General features: G+C 39.0%; 1 protein-coding gene across 5 annotated transcripts in view; it reads left to right on the forward strand.

The window, feature by feature from the left end:
* The window catches only part of iqsec1b (IQ motif and Sec7 domain ArfGEF 1b), a 232,011-nt gene that overhangs the window by 42,215 nt on the left and 168,348 nt on the right, over positions 1–21,448 (forward strand). For 3 of the 5 annotated variants that reach the window (XM_084927433.1, XM_084927435.1, XM_084927443.1), the window contains exon 2: positions 13,373–13,402. The exons of the other annotated variants lie outside the window; for them this stretch is intronic. In XM_084927433.1, coding sequence (XP_084783559.1) covers positions 13,373–13,402 — 30 coding nt within the window. The remainder of the gene's footprint in view (positions 1–13,372; positions 13,403–21,448) is intronic. 5 annotated transcript variants of the gene reach the window in all.

Here is a 21,448-nt window from a genome sequence, read left to right on the forward strand (position 1 = left end):
TTGTATGAACATGTATGCAAATGAGATGTGTTGTATAAAAGAAGAACCAGTTCACTGATCCTTTATTACAGCTCTATTTTATATACAGGTCTCTTACGTTGGCCTCCTATCAGCTCTTCTCACCTTCAAATGAAAGATGCACATTTTCCTCTGTTGTTTCCTACATAAGTCTTGTCCAAAATAAGTGACAATTTTTTAATCACCCACCTACTTTTCCTAATGTTTCTATTAAACTTATGTTATTTATTCTCCTAATATGTTTTTTTAGATGATTTATTTAATTAAAATTTAAAGGAGTGCTTTCCAGCACTCAGAGTAAATGAGGACAGCCACTGTATTGCGTCATGTGTAGTAGTAATAGTCTTATTCTCTAGACATTAGCATAACTGTGGTGACAAAACATGTGACTTTGGTTTAAAAGAGAGCTCCTCATAACTAGAAGATTAGTTTCATTTAAATTGCAATGGAATGCAAGGCTAAGGTTTCTAGGATGTTATTTAATTTGATCACTATGTTCAGAGTGAGGAAGGGTCTTTAAGTGAAACGTACTCAAATACACAAGTGGGAGTTTAGTGTCACCTCACAGCCCAAAGTCTCTCTGTGTGTGGACCTTACATGGTTTTGACTGTTCTGTTTCCATCAGCTGTTCTGTCTTTCTTCCAAAGTTTAGATACCTGAAAGTCGGATGAACTGGTCATCGTGCACAGCTGCTAGTCATTTGTTCAGGTATAATGGTATTATCAGTTAAGTTAATTTCTCTGGCTACCTTGTAAAATCCTACAAATCATATTTTGTCATTATAAATTAATATTTAGTTATCACTGCAAACAAGTACATTCTCATTTCACCATTCTCTCTGCCTACTTGGTGCAAGATGCACATTTGAAACACTGAGATGCAGGAGTTATTGATCAGCTTATCTGATTAGAATGAAGTCGATGCTGTGACGAGCTGAAATTGCATTGTGTCTTTGTGGTAGAGCCAGCATTCAAATTGGTGCAAATCATACGCCGAACTGTAGAAAAGAAAAAAGAGAGAATGCTTTTCATGGCTTACAAGTCCTCCAATGATCTAGAGAAAACAAAAGACAGCTTTGTGTGATAAAGATGCAATTTCTCTGAGAAATAAGCCATTAGCTTTTCAGGTAATGAGATAATTTAACCTGTTATCGTGAGAAAACGAGCTTTGTTATCTCCAGATTACAGCTTTTAATAGCAATTGTGAGAGGAGACATTGAGGGCTTCTGTACATCCTGGTATATCCTTTTTTTGGTGACTTTGCCTCCACTTGATTCTCATCCAGCAACATACATCTACTGTAAGAAGATTAGTGTGCTAGCTATTGAGAGATTGAACCAAGAGGGCGAGCCAGGTCTGCAGAAGAGCACCTGAAGTGGCCTCCACTTTACTCAGGAGGACCAGGGTGCATAAGTCATCCACTCTAAAAACATATTTGCCTGGCCCAAGCTGACCCACAGAGTTCAGCTTGAGTACACCTCTGTGTAACTGTCTCCAGATCTCCGCTTCCCCCCATCTTCTCTTTCAACCTCTCTTTTTCTGCCTCTCTCTAGGATGCGCGCACGCGCGCGCACACACACACACACACACACACACACACACACACACACACACACACACCTCCTCTACCTGCTGGCAGACTCCCAGTATTGCTGTTTAGTACTCTACTCACAGAGGGAATGATACTATCTTCCAATAACACTGAGGGTTCATTTTTATTCCATCATGTAGAGACCAAATTGAGGCCAGTGTGGGGCTAATATTGATGGCATTACCTTCCATCAAATGCTCTATTTACTTCTTCTATATCAATCTTATTCCTGCACCGCTCATTGTCTCTCACAAGTAATTTCATTTCAGGTTAATTTCATGACTCGATTTGGAAATATACAAAAGAACTAATCAGTTTTCTTGTACTTAAGAATCTGCCATGTCTCTTATCCCTCAAATAAATATTGCTGAATGTCAGTGAAGGATTCACGTTATTGTTAGAGAAGGCCTGTTGTTTCTATTAATATCCTGGGAAGTAAAAGCACTATGGTGGGAGGATATGCGCTCGTGTAGGGACTGCTCTTTTTGTTAAGTCTATTTGTGGGCTCCCCAGTGCACTAACAAGCTAACTAATGTTTTCGTTCCCTCACAGTATAAAGTACAATGAAGGTCACATTCAGAGTGAGTCTTAAAAAATAAAAGACAAAAACACTTGTGAGGACACAGACTTTGTATGAATACTCATATGTTTCAAGCCAAGTTCACTAAATCCACTCACAGTGCATCAACCTCATTACAATCGTGAGCCCGATACAGACAAGTATCATACAGAGACTATACAGACTGTAGAGGTAGCATAAGTAAATTCCCCATTGGGTTTAAGCATAATGTCAGTGCTTATAGCACCACTAAAATCCCATTTGCAGTCTCATCCAACTTGACCAAGTGCTCCATCAAGAGCAATTACCAGCTGTTCATGAGCAGGAAGTCAGTGAGGGATCATGTCCTTTTAGCAGAACTAAAACCAATGAATTAATGGATTATATGTAAAACTGTACTTTTTTCTCACTTGGGTTTCAAAGCAGGTAGTTGGGACATTGCGCATATAAAAAGAGACACATCACAGTCTGAAGTGACACCATGTCAATCTCCAATAAGAAAAAAAACATGAAATACACTCAGCAAAACCATCATTACGGTAAAACACTAAGTCAGGAAGTGGCTGAAACATGAGTCAAACCGGGCAGGGCTGTAGAAATACATCAACCCAGCAGCAGGACTGGGATCTGCTCCTTTGTGTGAAGAGGAAAAGGAGGAGCACTGCCATAGCCCTACAAATCACCTCCAGCTGGCTACTCATCTATGTCAGAATCAGACTCAATAAGGGTGACATGAGGTCCTGACATCCTTTAGTGGGACGTGTGCTCACAGGTCAGCATTTATGCTGCCATTTGTGGTCATGCTACTCTGAGGGAGAAACTTGGAATTACTCTTTACGTGTAAGGCAAATATCAGGCTCTTCTTGCTTTAATAATGTTAGAAATAAATACACTCAACAAGATTCCTTCATTTAATAAATTACAACAGAAGATAAACAAAATAAATAAATGAAATATTTACACTAGTTTGATTTTATCTCAGTCTGAGATTCTTTCCTGCTGTCACTTATGGTCATGTTAGTTTGTGCTTTCTCTGCACGCACTGTGAGTGCAGGGCCTCACCCACAACCACATGGCACGTGGAGGCGAGCTGATGAGAAAAAAGTAAAAAGCAATAAAATAATGGAGTTCATAGGGACACATTATGTTACTATGATTGCAATAAAAATAGTCCCAACAAGTGCTGGGAGAGAGATCAAGAGAAAGCATCATCATCATCAGAGCTCTATCACTACTTGCCAACAGTCTGGACTTAAGTCAAAAACTTTGTGCAAGCATCCAAAGACAAACTGTTGTTACCAATAACAATGAAAACAAAGCCAGACACCAATATCATGTCTGGTTTTTTTTTTTTAGAAAAGTCATGAAACAAGGTAGCCTAGCACTGAATAAAGACCGTAGCTTTGTTGTCCAGTTTTATATAGTTTTTTATCCCTCATTTGCATTAGTGTAAACTGCTCTTAATGTAAAAAGCTTCTTTGCATACAGCTATGTTTTAATAGTTTATGTCATAATTACATCATTTGACTATTTGAACCACCAGTGTTCTCTGTAGTTACTTGAAGCCAGTTTAGCTTTAGAAGAGGTTGGACAGCTTAGCCAAACTAGCATCACAGTTTCCAAACTGACATTGTAAAGTTGCTAATTAGAGGACAGTTCTGACATCTTTGTAAGGAAGTAATATCCCACTGTCTGCAACAATTGAATAATAACCCTGCTTTATCGCTGGCACAGAGGCTTCTCAGCCTTTATTTCCCATCTCTTGAAAGGCTGGCTGCAGTTAATACCATTAAGTTAGCTTCAAAACACCAGCTAGTGTTTGTTCCAAAACACAAGTACATGTTTGGAAGCCCAGAACTCCACATGCCAAGAATGTGAATAATTACTATTTGCTGGCACAAACATTTTATGAAACTTTTAGAGGCACAGCTAGGTTTCATCCAAGATTTTAAAAGTACTTAAACTACTTTATTTTGGAAACCTTTTTTTTCTTATTTAATTATTAGCATGATGACTATTTGGATCAAATCATTACAAAAACTGATATTAATAAATAATAATAATAATAATCAAATTTCATCATATTTTGACTTCATGCAGTATGTTGTGGGTCTGCAGGTTAAATTTCATCCATCCTGGTTTCCCAGGGCTGATGCTGACAGTCTGCCTGTGCTCCCCTCCCAGGACTGCTTGTCTTTCTTGGCCGTGATGTAGTGCCCGGCATGTGGAAAGGTTAATTTCATTAGCCTGTTTGCTTATACAAGGATGCAACTGACACAACAGAAAAAAAGAAAACTTGGCATGAGGCTTTGTCAACACAAGGGGACTTCCAGCAAGAAGGCTGCAGTGCTTTAAAAGAAATGAAATATGGGAGAAATCACATTTATTAGCTTTTCACACTTTTCAAAGCTAAATTGTATTATCCCAGGTCCAGCTTTGAGGGCACATGAAACTGAGATAGCAGTTGAAATTTGGAAAGGCACTTTAGTTCTTACACCTTAGACATTACAAAATCTTTGAAAGTGCCAGTTGAAAGTTGTAATGAGAAGAGTAATCTATTTTTTTGGTGTGAAGGCATGAAGGTTTCCTACAACTAGTGCATTGTGAGATGATGAAATTTAGTTGCAGCAGGTTTCTTGGGGTCATGAAATAAAAAGCACTTATTGCCAGGCTCATATCATTTAATTGGCTTGGCTGTGGCCCCCTGCCAGTTCATTACAAGATGCCTGGATTACATTTGCCCACATTACAATGTAGGATTCCTGCCATTCCCTCAGTAAATATGGGAAATCTCTACATTTGAGTGTGACTTTGATAGCTTGGCTCAGAATCAGGTCTTGAATTATTTTATTTTATTTTTTAGATTTTACTTGAAATCAGCAGAGAACTGAATATAGGTAATTTTCACCCAGATTAAATATATTTCCAGATGGAAGGTGAAGGTGCTGTGGGGAAGCTTGAACATGTGTGACGCACAATTCCCTGCAGCACCATTCATCTGTGACTATTCAAACTTTATACTTGATTAGAAAACTCTGTGGGTAGAAAATGTTAATTATCCTAATCCTTGCTGTGATTGGACTGACAGCTGCTGGAGCAAAGTTGATTGTTAGGGAGGAACAGTTCCCATAATATACTGGTGCAGCAGCTTTTTTATTTAGACAGTTCTTCCTAATCAGGATGTTTTTTTCACCTCATTAGGACTGGATGTATTGATTTGTGTGTGCCAGTGGAAGAGGGAAAAGTATTCTAACAATGACCTCAGCAATATTTTTGTTGCTCTGGGTAAATCTTTTTTAATGGACATTAGTCAAATAGAGGTGAAACATTTAGTTCTTGTGATGGCCAGTTCTTGGTTGTAACTATGTTATAATCATAATTAAAAAGAAATTGTAACTTGTCTTATTTTGCCAGGTCTTTATGAATAATGCAGTTTTTCCAACGTCAGTGATTTGCTTAGTAAAAGTACTGATGTAATGTTGGTAAACCTACCTGTTTCTGGGGCTGTTTTAAATGATTTGTTGACATAATCGATGATATGTCGACTATAAAAATTGGTCGATGCGATGTATACTAATAACACGTAAATGTGTTGTTGGAACTGCAATACACTACATCAAACTATGGGGGCAGTATTGCCTATATCATCTGCCAAGACTTCTCTCAATACTAACGAAGAAGAGCGTAGCGCTACCGGTAAAACAGGAGGAGGGAAGAAAATGTAAGCTGAGATTTTAAAAAGTGTGAAAGCATTTAACAGAAAACAAAGTTTAATGCACGGCACTGTTGCAGTGCTCGGGCATTTAAAACGCCGGCAGCACAGAGCTGTGACGTCAGCACTGAATGGATCAGTTTTAGTGAGTTAAGTTAGTGCGTCGCATTGATACCTGGGAACATCATCTAACAGATAAGAGCAAGCCTCACTCCAGAGCATGTCTACTGCGATCGTGAATTCTTGAACTGAATCATCTTTAAACTGGGAAACTTGTTATTTTGGATTGTAAAATAAATCTGTTTTGATTTCATTTGAAGCGATATTTATAGACAGAAGGCAGTTTTAGTTTCCTATTTGCACATTATTTCTTTGTTTAAATACTACTAGCACTTTTTGCTGTGGGGTGGGATGAGACAACAGGGTGGGCAGACTTGAGCAGGTGAGGTACTTGAGCCTAGAGCAGGAGGTTTGCCTACAGCAGGGGTGTCCAAACTTTTTCACTGAGGGCCACATACATAAAAATATAGGAGGGGCTGGGCCACTTACTAGAAGTTAGGTATATAACCTTAACCTTAGTGTATTAAAGTTAGAAAAATCACTTAAAAGTGGTCAAATATGTTATATTGTTGAAAATAATTAAAGACAAAACTGCCTTCATCACAGCTTTCCATAAATGGATCTTTATTGATTTATTCAGAAAAAGCTTTAGCTTCTCAGAACAGCAGCCTCAGATTTCTTCTTAGACAGAAAATTTACAGCACAGAGAAAAAACATCAGCTGAGATCAGCTGACTTTGCGCTGTGCACAGCGGTGTGTACTCTGTGTGTTAACAAGAAAAACGCATATAAGAAAGTGGTGCGCAAAAGCAGGGTAGTGACAGAATTGATGCGCATTATTGATATTTGAAGCATGTGTACCTGCACATGCATGCTTATTAACACACGGGTACTGCGGAATATATTTTTTACTCACCTAAAGTGCTCGGGCTCTCATCCACTCCCCGCAAAAAAAAAAAAAAAAATTAGCAGCTGTGCAGTTTAATGTTGGCTGCCGAGTCTTCAATGCGTCGCACAACTGGATTTCTGGACATGCTGACGTTGTTGAAGTCCTGCACTTTTTCCGGGCACATTATTTCGGTGACTTTAACGAGGCCGTGTTTTATGAGGTCTCCATTTTTTTTAAAGCATTTTTATTGTAATCACTGAAACTGAGGGATTATTTTCAACATTTTGGGTGGCTTTATCATCAGATAGCTAATAGCTAAAGTCTTTGCTCATTTAAAACCTGTTTTCTGCGGAGCCATTAAAGTTTTATAAAACTTATAAATACGAAACATTGTGAGCTGGCCAAAAGCACGACTCCTAATGAATAAAGGAAAGGCTACCTGTTTATACACTCATTGGATATTTCCTGTTTTGTGATTCTCCATAAACTTGTGTGGGAAAATCCCAGCAGATCAGCGGCTGCTGAAATACCAGCCTGTTCGACACCATGCCATGTTCACAGTCAATTAAATGGTTTTTTTTTTCTCCATTCTCATGCTCAATCTGAACTTCAGTAGGTCATCTTTACCATGTTTTCATGCCTAAATGTATTAATTTGCTACCATGTGATTGGCTCATTACATAATCACATTGTTTAATGAGCAAGCAGGTAAACAGTTAATACAAATTCCCTAAATGAGGTTTTGTTCGTGGTGGTTCAGTGCTATACTGATCTTAACTTTTTGTTTCTTGTATGCTGCTCAGCCACATCATACAATTCAAACAGCTAGACCCAAGTTAAAAAGATGATTGGCAGGTACCATAAACCCCGTGTGTAAATACTCCTCATCAGACTTCTTAATGTGCTTCTATTAAAAACCATCTGCTTTGGCACCATGCCTCTTTTTCCTTTCAATTAGTCAGGCATTGTGCATGTTTTCTGTCACATCCTGTGCTTTTATGCAGTCTACCAGCTGCCCTTTTTATGCTCCTTTTATTTTGTTTGAACAAAGAGGGTCATGCAATTAGGACCCATCAATCTAGAAGGAGGATACAGCAGGAATGTTGGTGTTTTTGACACAGTGTTGATTACAGGAGAAGCAGGCTCAGTATATTTTAAGGTTATAAACATAGAAAGTGAGAAGCTGAGATGGATCTGTTGGGGATTTCACTGTGGTCAAAAATGAGCAAATGAACCATAAGGCATGGAACTGAGCCTATTTCCATTTATCATCTGGTTGATTTTTAAATAGTTGGTGCTAGATTGGATGAAACAGAAGAACTCCTGTCACTGCGTATTTCATCTAGTGGCTATGATTGGTTCTGTTGCTCATATTTTACTTGTGTATGTGGCTAAATTGCATGTTTAATGTTTTTTTCAAAGTCACTTTCTGCTGATGGGGAACTGAAAAAAAGCTTAACAATCTCTGAAAGTGACGATATCATAGTGCTTGCTTTGTCAAAGTGGATATCAGAGCCAACAGCCTGAAACTCTAAATTACTGTAATTACTGAAGAGGAAAGTAGCTTTTCCACATTTAAAAAGTTGTGACCATGAAGCATTGTTTTACAAATATTTCAGCTCAGCAATGCTTGTTTTCAAGGCTCTTGTCCTTGTCTTCATTTTGTTACCTTTAATATAAGACCAGGCGAGGGTTTTGTTAATATAGACTAGGGCTGCCACGATTAGTCGACTAGTCACGATTACGTCGACTATCAAAATCGTCGACGACTAATTTAATAGTCGACGCATCGTTTGAAGCTTTGTAAGATCACAAAAGACGCAGGAATAAGTAGTAGGATTTAAGAGTGTAATAACGGACTTAAACAGAAGATGGCAGCACTGCATGTACAAGGATGCCAGCTGCCGTTAAACCCCGAAGAAGAAGAAGCTGTGTCCCAGAATTCATAGCGCAGCCCAGCTCAGTTTCCAACAATGGCGGCAGCTAGTTAGTTTTAATGTTACTCTTATTATTCTTTCTGGGTCACAAAATAAACGTTTAACATATTTTCAGGCGAGAATGTAACTGTGTAAACCTCAAATATCTGCTCAGTTTATCAAGACACCACATATTTTCAAAAGCGCTCCGACGTTTTCAGAGACGTCTGTTACCCACTAGCTCGATAGCTAGCCGGGGGCAAGGCTCACTAGAGCCGTGAGAACACCGGACTCCCAGCTTCAAACCCACCTCCGTCTTTCGCTACTCAGGTTAAACATATATAAGTCACTTAGATAATTTGTTGTTATTGTTTGGCTTTTTTTTAGTATTTTATTTGTTCCTGAGTAAATCGGTTTGGCTGAGATCAAAGTTATAGTTTTTACACAGCTGAATAAACGTCAAGCAGACAGCTGATTATCAGAAGTGTGAGATGCTCCAGAATTTACTCTGGTGTCCCGTTATATGTTAGATATCAAGGAGCAGACGGCTGAGTTTATTAAACTTCACCTAAACAATCTGCAAATTTCATTAAAATTTAATAAACTATCATCTTGTCTTTATTTTTAGTTAGCACAGACCTTAAACACTTAAAGCTGTAAGCTAATGATAGTTATATAAGAGCAGATGCTGCTGGTGCAATAAGCTGTACGTTTTACATCCAATGGATGATGATCTGATTAGTTGACTAATCGCAAAAATAATCGGTGACTAGTCGACTATCAAAATAATCGTTTGTGGCAGCCCTAATATAGACATAACAATAATCAATCACAGCAAAGTGTCCCCATGGTTGATTAAATCTACCACCATATGTCATATATAAAATATGGAAGTAGCCAGTGTGGCACTAACTGTGGTATCTTCAACGTTGTGAAGACTGCAGCTTAGTATTTTGCTCATAGGTTAGTGACTTGTCAGTTTTACAGCGTAGCAAAAACTGTTTTATTTATTTTTTTATTTACTTACAAAATATACATCATCTGTGCAATAAGTTCATCCTACCTGACTGGACCATTAGCACCATACTATTCACATTATCTGATATATCTTATGAGTATGCATTTCCCCCCCTTGTGAGTATTAACTGTGTTTGAGGAATAAACTGATAACTTTGTCTGTCTCAACTAAACTGGCTCTCTAAGGCTGGTCTGCTGTGGATGTTTGTTAAAACTTTAAATATCAAGCACAGTTACCTCAACAATAGAGTAGTATGCTGTTTGTTCATAACAGCAGTTATTATGTTAACAAAGTAGCAAATGCTGTCAATCATTATCAGGGTCTGTGAGTCGATGACATTGGATTTTGAGATTTGGTTGGTTCACATTTTATTCTGGATTTGTGAAGCAGTCCTTTAGTATTTGGTCTTTTAAATTTGTTTTATTTCATAGTGTCTCTTGAGTTTTTGTTATTTATGTTTCTAATTCTTAGTTCTTAATAAAATGGTGTTAGTCCCCTTTTATGTTACCTCTCTCCTAGTTTCTAAGTGTAGTTGGCCTTGTCATTGTGTTTATTTACTTTTGGTCCGTGCCTGGTTTATAGTGTTGTGTTAGATTCATGGGTCTTAGTCCTGGTTTCCTGTTTTATTTTCTAACCTTGTGTGTGTTCAGCGTTGCTTGTCTCTGTCTCAGCAGTTAGATTTTTGTCACCTGTGTCTTGTTTTGTTCCCAGATGTTTCCTCTCTGTTCCGAGCTCCCCTCTGTGTATGTATAGTGCTGTCTTCCTTCCTGCTGTTGTCAGAGCATACTGTTAACTTCACACTGTTAAGTCCCTGTTTCAGTCCCTGTTTGAGTTCCAGTTCTCTGTGTCCTAGTGCAGCGGTCTCCAACCTTTTTTGCGCCACGGACCGGTTTATGCCCGACAATATTTTCATGGACCGGCCTTTAAGGTGTCGCGGATAAATACAACAAAATAAAACTAGTACCGGTACCGAAAAAAAGAAAATTTATTCATAACACACGTGAAAAGACCAAGGAAAACCGAGTAAACGATAAAAACGATAACAAAATAACGCTGAAAACCGATAAAAACCCTGAAAACTGTACATTTCACACCTGAGCCTCAACTCTCGCGGCCCGGTACCAAACGACTCACGGACCGGTACCGGTCCGAGGCCCGGGGGTTGGGGACCGCTGTCCTAGTGTGTCCTAGCCACAGTTTTTAGTTGCTCTTCTCTTGGACTTTTTTTTCCCGTTTGATTTTGTATATCGGACAAAAATCAAATGAAAGACTCGCCTTTTGATCAACTCCACCGTCCTCTCTGTCTGCATTCTGGGTCCTTACTTACTTCCAAGCAGAATCTTCAGTCACTCGTTCTCAGCATTGCCGCAAGTCCATGCAGGTAGGGCCAGGACTTTATTTTGATGGGCACAACATGTGGCAAATCACAAGCAAAGACAGACTACGGTCATGCAATTATGTGAAAGGAGAGGGTTGTAAGTGCAATGATATAGGCCAGGTCCACAGAGAGGCAGAGAGATGGGGAACTGAGTAATTGCACTGAGAAAAAGTGAAGAAACAAAGAGAGAAAAGGCTACAAATATGAAAATGTAAAGCTATAAACTGTAAAATGAAGATTTGGCTAAAATAATACCCATTTATAAACCCCATGTATGTTGTTCCTAGTATTAGTAAATGCATAAAAATTAAGGTTTTTATGAGAACACTGAATGCAAAATTGTTTCTCCACACACCAACAACTCACAATTGTTAAATTAGGCTAAGATAAAAGGCTCTGAACGAAGAGCAGTTTGGAAGACATGAAAGCCTGCTCTTCTGTCTGGTATTGGATGCAAATTCTAAGAAAAGCTTGGCTATCTGGCATCCTTAGATGAGATCATTAAGTGGGTTTTATCTGCCTTCTTCTATCTCATCCTTGCCAGTTACCAGTTAGTTTAAGGGGGAGTGTCACGTTCCCCCACAGCAAACAGGGGACCCACACTTGCAGTCGGAGGTCTCCCTGCTGCAGTTGCCTTGTTTACAATTTGCCGTTCATTTTGCTTTTGACAGAGGACAGGTGAATCTTTTTGTTGGTCTCACACTGACAGATCATGATTTCCTTTGTGCACATCATCAGTTCTCGCTTACTTTGTTCTTTCTGTTCCCCTCCTATCGTCCCCACTCCCAGCCTCCTTCCGACACTCCCCTTGCTGCACTCGCTCTCCATGTCATCTGAAAACAGTAGTGACAAAGTAGAACATCTAAAGTTCAGAAGTGTCTCATCAAAGCAGCTTTGTACAGGCAGCGTACCATTATGCCATTAGTAAAGGATTTGCTACGCTTCAGTGACTTTGTCTCGGGGAAAAACATGGCATGGATGAAGGTGTCAAAGCACTACCACCTCTGCCAACATTTGTTTCACCTATCTCTATAGAGTGGAATTCACTACAGTGGAATTCAATACAGATCACACTCATTAGCTGAGTGTTGAGCACCAGGAGCCAAAAAGGCTGACAGTTTTTCTACTGAAGGGAGAGTGAAGAAGACAAGAGCCCTATTAGCAGGATGTGCTGAGAAAGACAACCTGTGTATAATGAAGGAGTCCTTCAAACCACACACGTCTGGCTGGTCTTATGCTCCCTCAACTGGTCCAAAAGCGGTGAAATAGAAGAGTCCCTATCATTTTCCAGAGTGAGGCTGATGGACGTTAACGACACCCTCATCCTTTCAGAGCCTTTTTAACGATGGAACTTTCCTCCTCTGTCTTTGAAAGGATCTGTCCCTTTATGTGACCACCGGCTCTGACATGACATCCTTTGGAATCTGTGGGGAGCAAAAGTCATGCTGGCATCTGTCATTACACACATGCCTACCCGCACATCTGGCCAAGGTCAAAAAACCAAATATGTCATGTTCCTTTATAATTTAGGACATTTTGCTTGTAATTTCCTGCGTGCTTTAAGCTTTAGTTTACGTGCCCATTTCTGACCATCAGCTGCACTGAGACAAAAATGCAGAAAAAGGCATCTGCCAGCTCTTGTTAATTTCACATAAAAAATCCTCTGAGCCAGACTATGATTAGAGTAAAATGTTGAACCAAGGAAAAACAAGTTCCCTGCAATGTTTGTGGTTTGATCTAGGCTAAAGCAGCTCTGAGGTATCAGAAGAATATTTTGACAGTGCTGAGGTACAGCTAAAGTAAACCTCATGCATAATTTACACTGCTTGTAAATAAGTATTAAGCAAAGCTACAAAATCAGACTGGATGTAGAAGATATGGTTGGTGTTCTTGTTTTTCTGGCCTGTGGGATTTAACTGTCGTAGACCTGCTGGTCTGGAAAAAGCAAAGAAGGCAGTTTTACTTTTTTAATTGACACCATAATGTTTCACTGAACTGCCTTCAGATATGTATGATACAGAAATCCAGCCAAATATGGCTGCTTTCCCTTTATGAACTTTCATTGTTCATTTTGACCTGGTCAGAAGTGCATTATCTTGGTTTTTGGCTTCAGATGAAGTTGCTATTATCAGTCTTTGCAAGCTGCAAAACAAATGCAACCATTTTTTCTTTTATTTTTTTGAGTATGTCGCTATTCCAAGATTTTCCTGATTGATGTTTTTGTCATTTGCAGATCTGAAAGTGAAAGTCCGAGACGCGTCAGGTATGTGGTGCCCGGCTCGCTGTACATACGCTGTCATTCTTTTCTTATGCCCTTCTAGACTTCTGCTGCTGTGCACTCTCACTTATCAGCACTACCCTACCCATATAACTATACTGCTATCCTCGGGGAAGCAGTGATATCATAGTGCTTCCTGCTGTGTTTTCTCTCTGATTCTTCTTTTCCATCGATAGATTTATTCCTCCAGGACTGTTTTGTTTTGTACTTAAAAAAAAAAAACACATTTACGTTTCGTATCAAGGACTTTGTACACTCTATGACTGGTTTAAGAGGAGAATTGTATAAACTAGATAGATAAAGCAAGCTTATTAACTCAAGTTAAGCTAGTCCTAACAGATTCACTGATTTTAATGCTAGTCCACTTCACCTGATTCCCTTCATGCTCTTTAGGCTGCTTTAGCATGGCTGCAGTTACTGCATATCTGCAAAATGCTTTGTAAACCACCTCCACCCCAGCTCCTTCTTTAATGCTGTTTCTGTGGCTATATGAGTGTTCCTTTGACTACAGCTGTCCTGGCTGGAATATATTAGGTTCACACACATGAACGGCTGTATATGACTGACCATCTCATTCCAAAATCCTAGCTAATAATATGCTGGTAAGATTTTCATCATAGGATGTGCTTAGCTATAAAAATGTCAATGACAAGGCTCTGCTTTCAGCTGATGTTAGATGTTGATTTGGATAACGTAGTTTCAACATCAACAGCACAATGAACGTAACTTCTTAGCATCCACAAGCTAACCCCAGCCCATGGTTATGTTTTTAAATAATCTGTTAAGGTTTTACATGTAGGTGTTCTAGACAGGCCAAAATGGACTGGGGTGTGTCATTAGCAGTGTTGGTCAAGTTACTTGAAAAAAGTAATCAGTAACTAATTACTGATTACTTCCCAAAAAAGTAATCAGTAATTAGTTACTTTACTGATGACTTATTTTCAAAAGTAATTAGTTACTTAGTTACTTTTAAAAACATGATTTACACCCTAAATAGGTAATAAAGCGATAGATCTTTCATCCCAATTCTACCTTTTCTGCATAATCCATCATATAAAATGTAATCAAATGAAAAAGTCTCTATTTAAAACTTGTTTCATTAGTTTTAATCTTTTAGCTTTATGCATCAAGCAAACATTAAATTATATGCAACGTTCTCTGACTGGAAGAAATGTAACATCTAAACCTATTTTCTGCACATTCCAGCATATAAAATAAAATAGTTTTTTGTGTTTACACTCACTCTTTCAAATAGATGCAAGTAAAACACAGCAGAAAATAAGTAAAATCAGTGGAAGACAGTTTCTCTGTGAATTTTACACTATTGTTGCAGCGTACTCAGTGCTTGCTCGGAAGTTTAGGGGTTTTTTCTCTGTAAAAAGAAGTTTTCTTCCCACACAGTGAACAGCGGACGCTAATGTTTTTGTCACTTTTTACGGAATCAAACTCAAAGTAAGGTCAGTACTTCCACGCTTTAAACGCTGCACGGTCAAACTCTCTCCAGCACTCGATATATTATATATTACCTATTGTTGATCTGCACACAGCTGTTGCCACGAACGTTGCACTCGCTTACATCATTGTCATGAGACACTCTCACAAAAAAAATCACGATTTCAGTAACGCAGTGTGCTTATGGGAAAGTAACAGTAATCTAATTACCTTTTTTGCAATAGTATTCACTTACTTTACTCGTTACTTGAAAAAAGTCATCGGATTACAGTAACGCTACTGCCCATCTCTGGTCATTAGTACGATCATATGTCATTCTCAGCTCATCTATGTGCTTGTGCCAAATGTAAAGTCTTTACAATGAACATGGACACTGAGAACTGCATGTCCAAATCCCTTTCAGCCTGCAAAAACACCAATGATTTTTCCCCAAGACAACTCATTATTAACTGGCATACTGCTAGTGATGTTGATGGCTCTCAGTGCTTCTGGAACTCCACAGTGTCCTGAAACAAAGTAGCGTGTCTGTGTGGGGATGAATTGAAGGCCTGTCCCTAAGAGACGGAGGAATCAGACAACGTTCCAAGTTAATCACAGGGCAGCACAACACTTTCATCACAGCTATAGATGCTCCGGCTGGATGAGGCTGTGGCTCTGTAATATGTGCCTGTAGTTCTGATGGCAGATAGAACTGGAGTTACCTGGGATATAAATGGAAAGTTGTAGATGCACCAGTTTGTCAACGCATCAGCCAGTTACTATTGTACTATAGTACCACTGAAATCTTTAATTGCATATAGTTTGTTTATCGTAAACCCTATCCCCCTATTATTGTGTGTACATATATACATATACATACCATTTGTCTGATTTAATAGTGCTACTGTGACTACTAGGGGTGGGCGATATAAACGATATAAACCATATAAATTTGGCCACCGATAGAGATTTTGACTATACCGCTCTATCGCGATAGCGCATGTTGATGATATCATCAAGCTGCGCCTGTTTTGGTCAAAAGCATCGCAGCGGCTAAAACCATTATCATCTGCAAATTATGCCGGGCGACAGTCATAGCAAAGAGATGAAGCACTTTTGAAATATGGGGAAAGCCAAAAACGTTTAAATTAGTTTCAAAAATCTCTCAGTCAGAACATGGTATGTCATGTTTAGGTGGAAACTAGCGAGCTAACTTCCTGTTAACTTGTAACTCCGTTAAATTTAATAAATTCTGTTTTCATGGATGCCTGGATGTTAAACTTAATCGTTACACCCGATAAAGCAGCAACGCTGATGATTTTATTAAAGATGAAAGAATTTAGACAGTTTTTAGCTCTCAGTGTTCGTTTGACTTTGGGACCTGAAGGGACGGAGTTTTGGACCCAGATTACTCAGCGAAGCTCCTCACTACGGCAGCCGTAATGTTCTGAGAATCCATCAAGCAGTGCAGCTTACCAAAGTTGTTCTAAAACACTTTTTAACAGATTTCTGCACGCCAAAATCAGTTCGAGGTCAGTAAGCACAACCAGAATTCATACATAAGGCACACTCTCGATTTTTGAGAAAATTAAAGGATTTTAAGTGCGCCTTATAGTGTGGAAAATACGTTATATAGAGGAAAAGAATATATCGTGATATATATCGTTACCGCACGTGCTTCAAATTATATCGCGATATGGATTTTAGGCCATATCGCCCAGCCCTAGTGACTACAATGGACGTAAGCAGCAGTGTTTACTGGGTCACTGTTACAGTATGAGACTGCTATTTACTTTGTACTTTTTAATTTAATTTTCAATACCCCGAGATGATTGTTGTCATCTGCAGAGTAAATAACTTGGGAGCACTGCGGGGAAAAAAAGAACGAAAGAAGGAAAACAGTGTGAAAAAACTCAAAATTTCCTGATAATTTTCTGGCACTACAAACTGTTGAAACGTCAGGCCAAAGTGAAGAGAAACATAGAGAAACAATGGCCAACAAACAGGAGAAAACAGAAACTACAGCATGACATGCACTATATAAATATGAACACGATGAGTGAAAACTACTCTGTTACTCTGTTGCCACTGAAGTATGCTGTTTATTTTTAACAAAATCCTGGTCCCCACAAGTTTGAAGGCATTTTTGAGACTCGAAATGTGGCTTTAGTGACAGGGTTACAATTAAGTTATGGTTAGATTTAGGGTTAGACATTCATTTTTCATGGTTAGGGTAAGGTTAGGTCCTTTACCCTACACACAGGGTTGACCAGCCAGCAGTCACTTTAAGGGAAACACTGGTAAAACCTTTAACTGAAATATGAGAACCACTCATTTAAATTACATCAAATTGAACACTACACTTATTTGTCTGTCCTGCAATACATGTGCCAGGTTTGAAGCAAAGCAGATGTAATAGTTTCTGAGACAGGAGAAAAAAAAAGGCTGACAAGAAGTAAGTTTGCTCCAAACAGCACCTTGGACCTCCAAATGCACAAACAGTGCAGCAGGCAACACGGGACTCACTGCATCCGATTATCAGTTGCATTCTGAGAACGGCTGCAAAAGAACCACTCTGACTGTTTGGACATTTCCTGACCTTGAAATTGGTTTTGTGTTTGTGTTCTATTTTGGGTTTTGTGGTAATGTGGTGGAAAATGAGAATAGTGATCTCACATCCTTTTAAGAACCACCATCAGTTTGCTGCATCAGCAAGAGCAAAATATTTTAGAAAATATAAGAATGATTCTTAAAGTCTGTATTCAACATCAGCCCTCAGCCCTTTGCTCAAAAAGCTAAGAAAGAATTTCGTTTAATGTGGTTGTTGCAGGACCATCTGTAAATCGCTCTGCATCAACGTAGAAATTAAGGAATTTATAGGTAAATGCATCGAAGGAATGACACTAGATTTTGCTTAGACAGGCTTAGAGTTTGTCTTTGCACTTAGACTGCTTAGAGAATAAAATAGGTTATAGGCGTTATTATACTGCTAATTTAGGTCATGACATTTGAGGCCAACATGAATGACACACTACTTGATGTAAGTGGCTTTTTTCTGTGGTTATAGGCTGACAACATCACATTGATTAAAAATTAGAGGACTTGTGATTGTCTTTCACCAGCTGCTGTGTGCTTGTTTATCCTCTTGAAGTAAAGTTTCTGTGATGAAATACAGCTATATGGACTGTACCAACTTCAGCTAATTAGGGAGGGTTTTTTTTCCTTACGTCTGTCCGATTTATTTTGATCTGCAGTTGCACTTGAGACTGGCTCCAATAGCAATGTTAAAATGTTTAAATTAACAATATTAAGAATCATGTTTATAACCTGCTACAGAAGACTGTGTATAGTTTTTTTCCCCTCTTAATAACAGCTGTGTAGGATTATTCTTAAATAACTCAACTGGATACTCGTAGGGCTTAAAATTATGAGCATGGCTACTTTGACAAGTGTGTTGTGTCTCCACTGGACCTCTAGTGACACATATAACTGTGAAGCTGGATTTAAGAAATAAGTGCTTAAAGTTAAGGTTTTAAAAACATGTTTAATGTCATCTTCTGTCAGTATGGAATGTTTTGTCACCGGGTTGGTTGGATGGTTGTCATCAATAGACTTACATTAGTTTATGTTAGCTAGCTATAAACAGAACCACTAATTCAGGAGAATCAGTCTCAGGGGGTCACTTATGTGCTGGCCCTGGCTGATATACCACGAGTTTTATGTTCAAACCATGGATATGCTGCCCACTTTCACTAAGTGGTTCTTAGTAGTTTGGCTAGCTGCACTGACAGGAAAATCCACATAGCTGTAATGTTGGGGTTTGTAAAGCGCTTTCTAAATGAGGACTGTGTGGAGGAGAGCCTGTTAGAGCCTCTAATACTGTACATGAGAGTTATGATGAAAATCTTTATAGTATTAGATATTGTGCTTGAGCAGGGAAGCATTCTCACTTCTGTTGGAAAGGATTGCTAACACCTGATGAAGCATACAGTCACAGCTCATGGGTTATTTTTTTTTTTTATATGTTACTGGCCCCATTCTGAATACATTAAAGTTTGGAATTGGCTTGATACATTATGCAGTTGGCCATCCAGACATGTTTCTGATATCACAGTTCGGTGAAGCTGCAGGTATGGTGAAAGTGGAAAAGGATTTCATCAGCCTGTAAAAAGGCAAAGACTTACAGGACTGAATTGTTGACAGAGTAAAGCCTCTCTCTTTATCGGGTCAAGCATAAACTCTCATGAGCTTATGCTTGGGAAGGATATTGAAGCTTTGTAACAGCCTTCAGTGCACTAACAGAACCTCATTCCAGGAAAATGGAATTACCTCAGCTGTAAGCAGTAGCCCCACTTTAGCAGAAGACAGGGGGTCTTTGTGTGTGGTGGCTTACAGAAATCATCACCAGCTCCTGAGAGATGACTGTCAGCTGTACTGTTCCACTTCACGTCTCCACTGTGGGACTTAAAAACTGTCAGCAGTGTCTTATTGCAAGATCCTGCATGTGGCTGCGTTAGCTGCAGTGGCGTTTTGATGAAACGGTAGGACACCATACTGATGACTCCAAAGTGGTGGTTCAGATTCACTCCGCTGACAGGAAAATTACTTTTTGTCCATTGACCACAGAGGTTAGCAAATTACCAATAGACCTGCCACTCCACTCTTGGAAGCTATATGAGCTAGGTTTTAACTATGCAGCAGAGTGGAACAGAGGTGGGAGTGAAGGTGTTCAGGGTGTACATTCAAAATTTTAACAGCAGATGGATGATAGTAAAGCTCCAGTGTCTGTTGTCTCTGTTATTAAATTTGCAGTGGAGTGAAAGTAATGAATATATTTGATGATTATTTTTCAGATCTAGCAGCTGGAATGCAAATATTTACTCCCCAAACAAGGGCTTTTCACTCTTTTCTTTTAATCTGAGCTTTGTATTTTATATTAGTCTCAAAGGAGTCGGACATGAGAAAATGTTTTGTTTGTTTTTTTACTAGATTTGGAGAGAAGGGTCTGGCTGCAGCCACTGTGGAGCTCCACAGTAAGCAGAAACACGTGACCTCGACAGCAGGTGGAAACACGTGACCTGCATAGATTCAGTGGAAACTGTCAAGTGGATCATAAAGGCTTGGACAGAGTCCTTCATATAGATGCCGCATAGATGCCCAATATGCTGCATGGCTGAGAGCGGCCGGTTTGAATCCGACCCATGGCCCTTTGCCGCATGTGTTCACTGTACCCTTTCAAATAAAGTCATAAAAAGGCCAAAAAACCCAACATGGAACCCTAACTATACTGTGGAGGTAACGTGTTTCTGCCTACTGTGGAGCTTCACAGTGGCTGCAACCAGGTCCTCTTGGATTTGGAGGGATAGATCTTTTCTCAAGGAGAAGTGTCACACAAGTGTCGCATGTCCACTGTGTCATCCCTGGTGACAACCCCCAACACTAGCTCAAAACTCAAAATCTTAAACCTATGTTATGGAGTCGTTCTTTGTTTCCTGATTGTTGAAACTTATGAGAATAGAGTTGTTGGTTTTTTTGGGGGGGTTTTTTGCTACAGTGCTAATCACTGCGCCACCAAAAATAATTTTTTATATAGTGTTTTAATAGCAAAGTGTTAGGGTTAGAGTCATGCACTGATTCTTATATAATGCTTTTCTACTCTATTTGAGCACTCAAAGCACTTTTTAACATGCCTCATTCAGCTGCTTTCTATCTGAACTGCAACTGTGAGCAACTTCAGGTTCAGTAGCTTGCCCAAGCATACTTTGGCACAGAGACTGGAGCACCCAGTTATCACTAATCTTCCAACCTTCCAGTTAGTGGATGATTTTAAATATTGATATTTATTTATTTTTGTGAGTTATCCAATAACTAGCACTGTGTTAATCTCTTAACATCAATCATGTCACTGGCAACCCATGTGAGGAAACGACTGGAAAACTAGGGTATGTTACAATTGCAGGGAAATTTCCTGAATGCATTTTGACAAACTATTTTATTTTTACATTTTTTTCCATTTGCAAATGACCTAAAACAAACTCTACCCACAACCCTAGACAATGTGCCAGTAGCCTGATAATCTCATCAAAGCATTTTGCCGATGCTCATTTTCATGAATCGAATTGGCTAGTTTTGTTGGCAAATTTGACATTTTATTTCTCCCAACACAGCTCTATCCACTCACCAACTGTCAGAGATGAAGAAGTTGCCATCAAACAATCCAAAGAGAGATCAGTTTGAACTGAATAAGAAATCTGAGATTCAGATTGAGAGGTCCAAAGCTAATTATAACTGATACCAGCTCATGCCGTGCCACATCAAGGAGATCAAAAATACATAGATCAGTAAACAATTGAAGACACGTTCTTCTAATTTGCCTGATGGCAGTCCAAGAAAGTTAAAGGACATTAGCATACCCCATGTATTCCCATGTCACCTTATAAAATTGAAGGGTCAGAATTGCTGCAGAAGGTTAACTGTTAATAGTGTCATTTTATTTATTTGTTTATGACTGTGCCATTGATTCAGGATAGCTATGACAATAGCTAAACCAAGACATTGGACAGAGTGAGAGAAAATATGGTGTGTATCCAGAACTCAAGG

The sequence above is a fragment of the Perissodus microlepis genome, chromosome 5 (genome assembly GCF_051167445.1).
Source record: "Perissodus microlepis isolate ML-2025 ecotype Zambia chromosome 5, ASM5116744v1, whole genome shotgun sequence".
NCBI lineage: Eukaryota > Metazoa > Chordata > Actinopteri > Cichliformes > Cichlidae > Perissodus > Perissodus microlepis.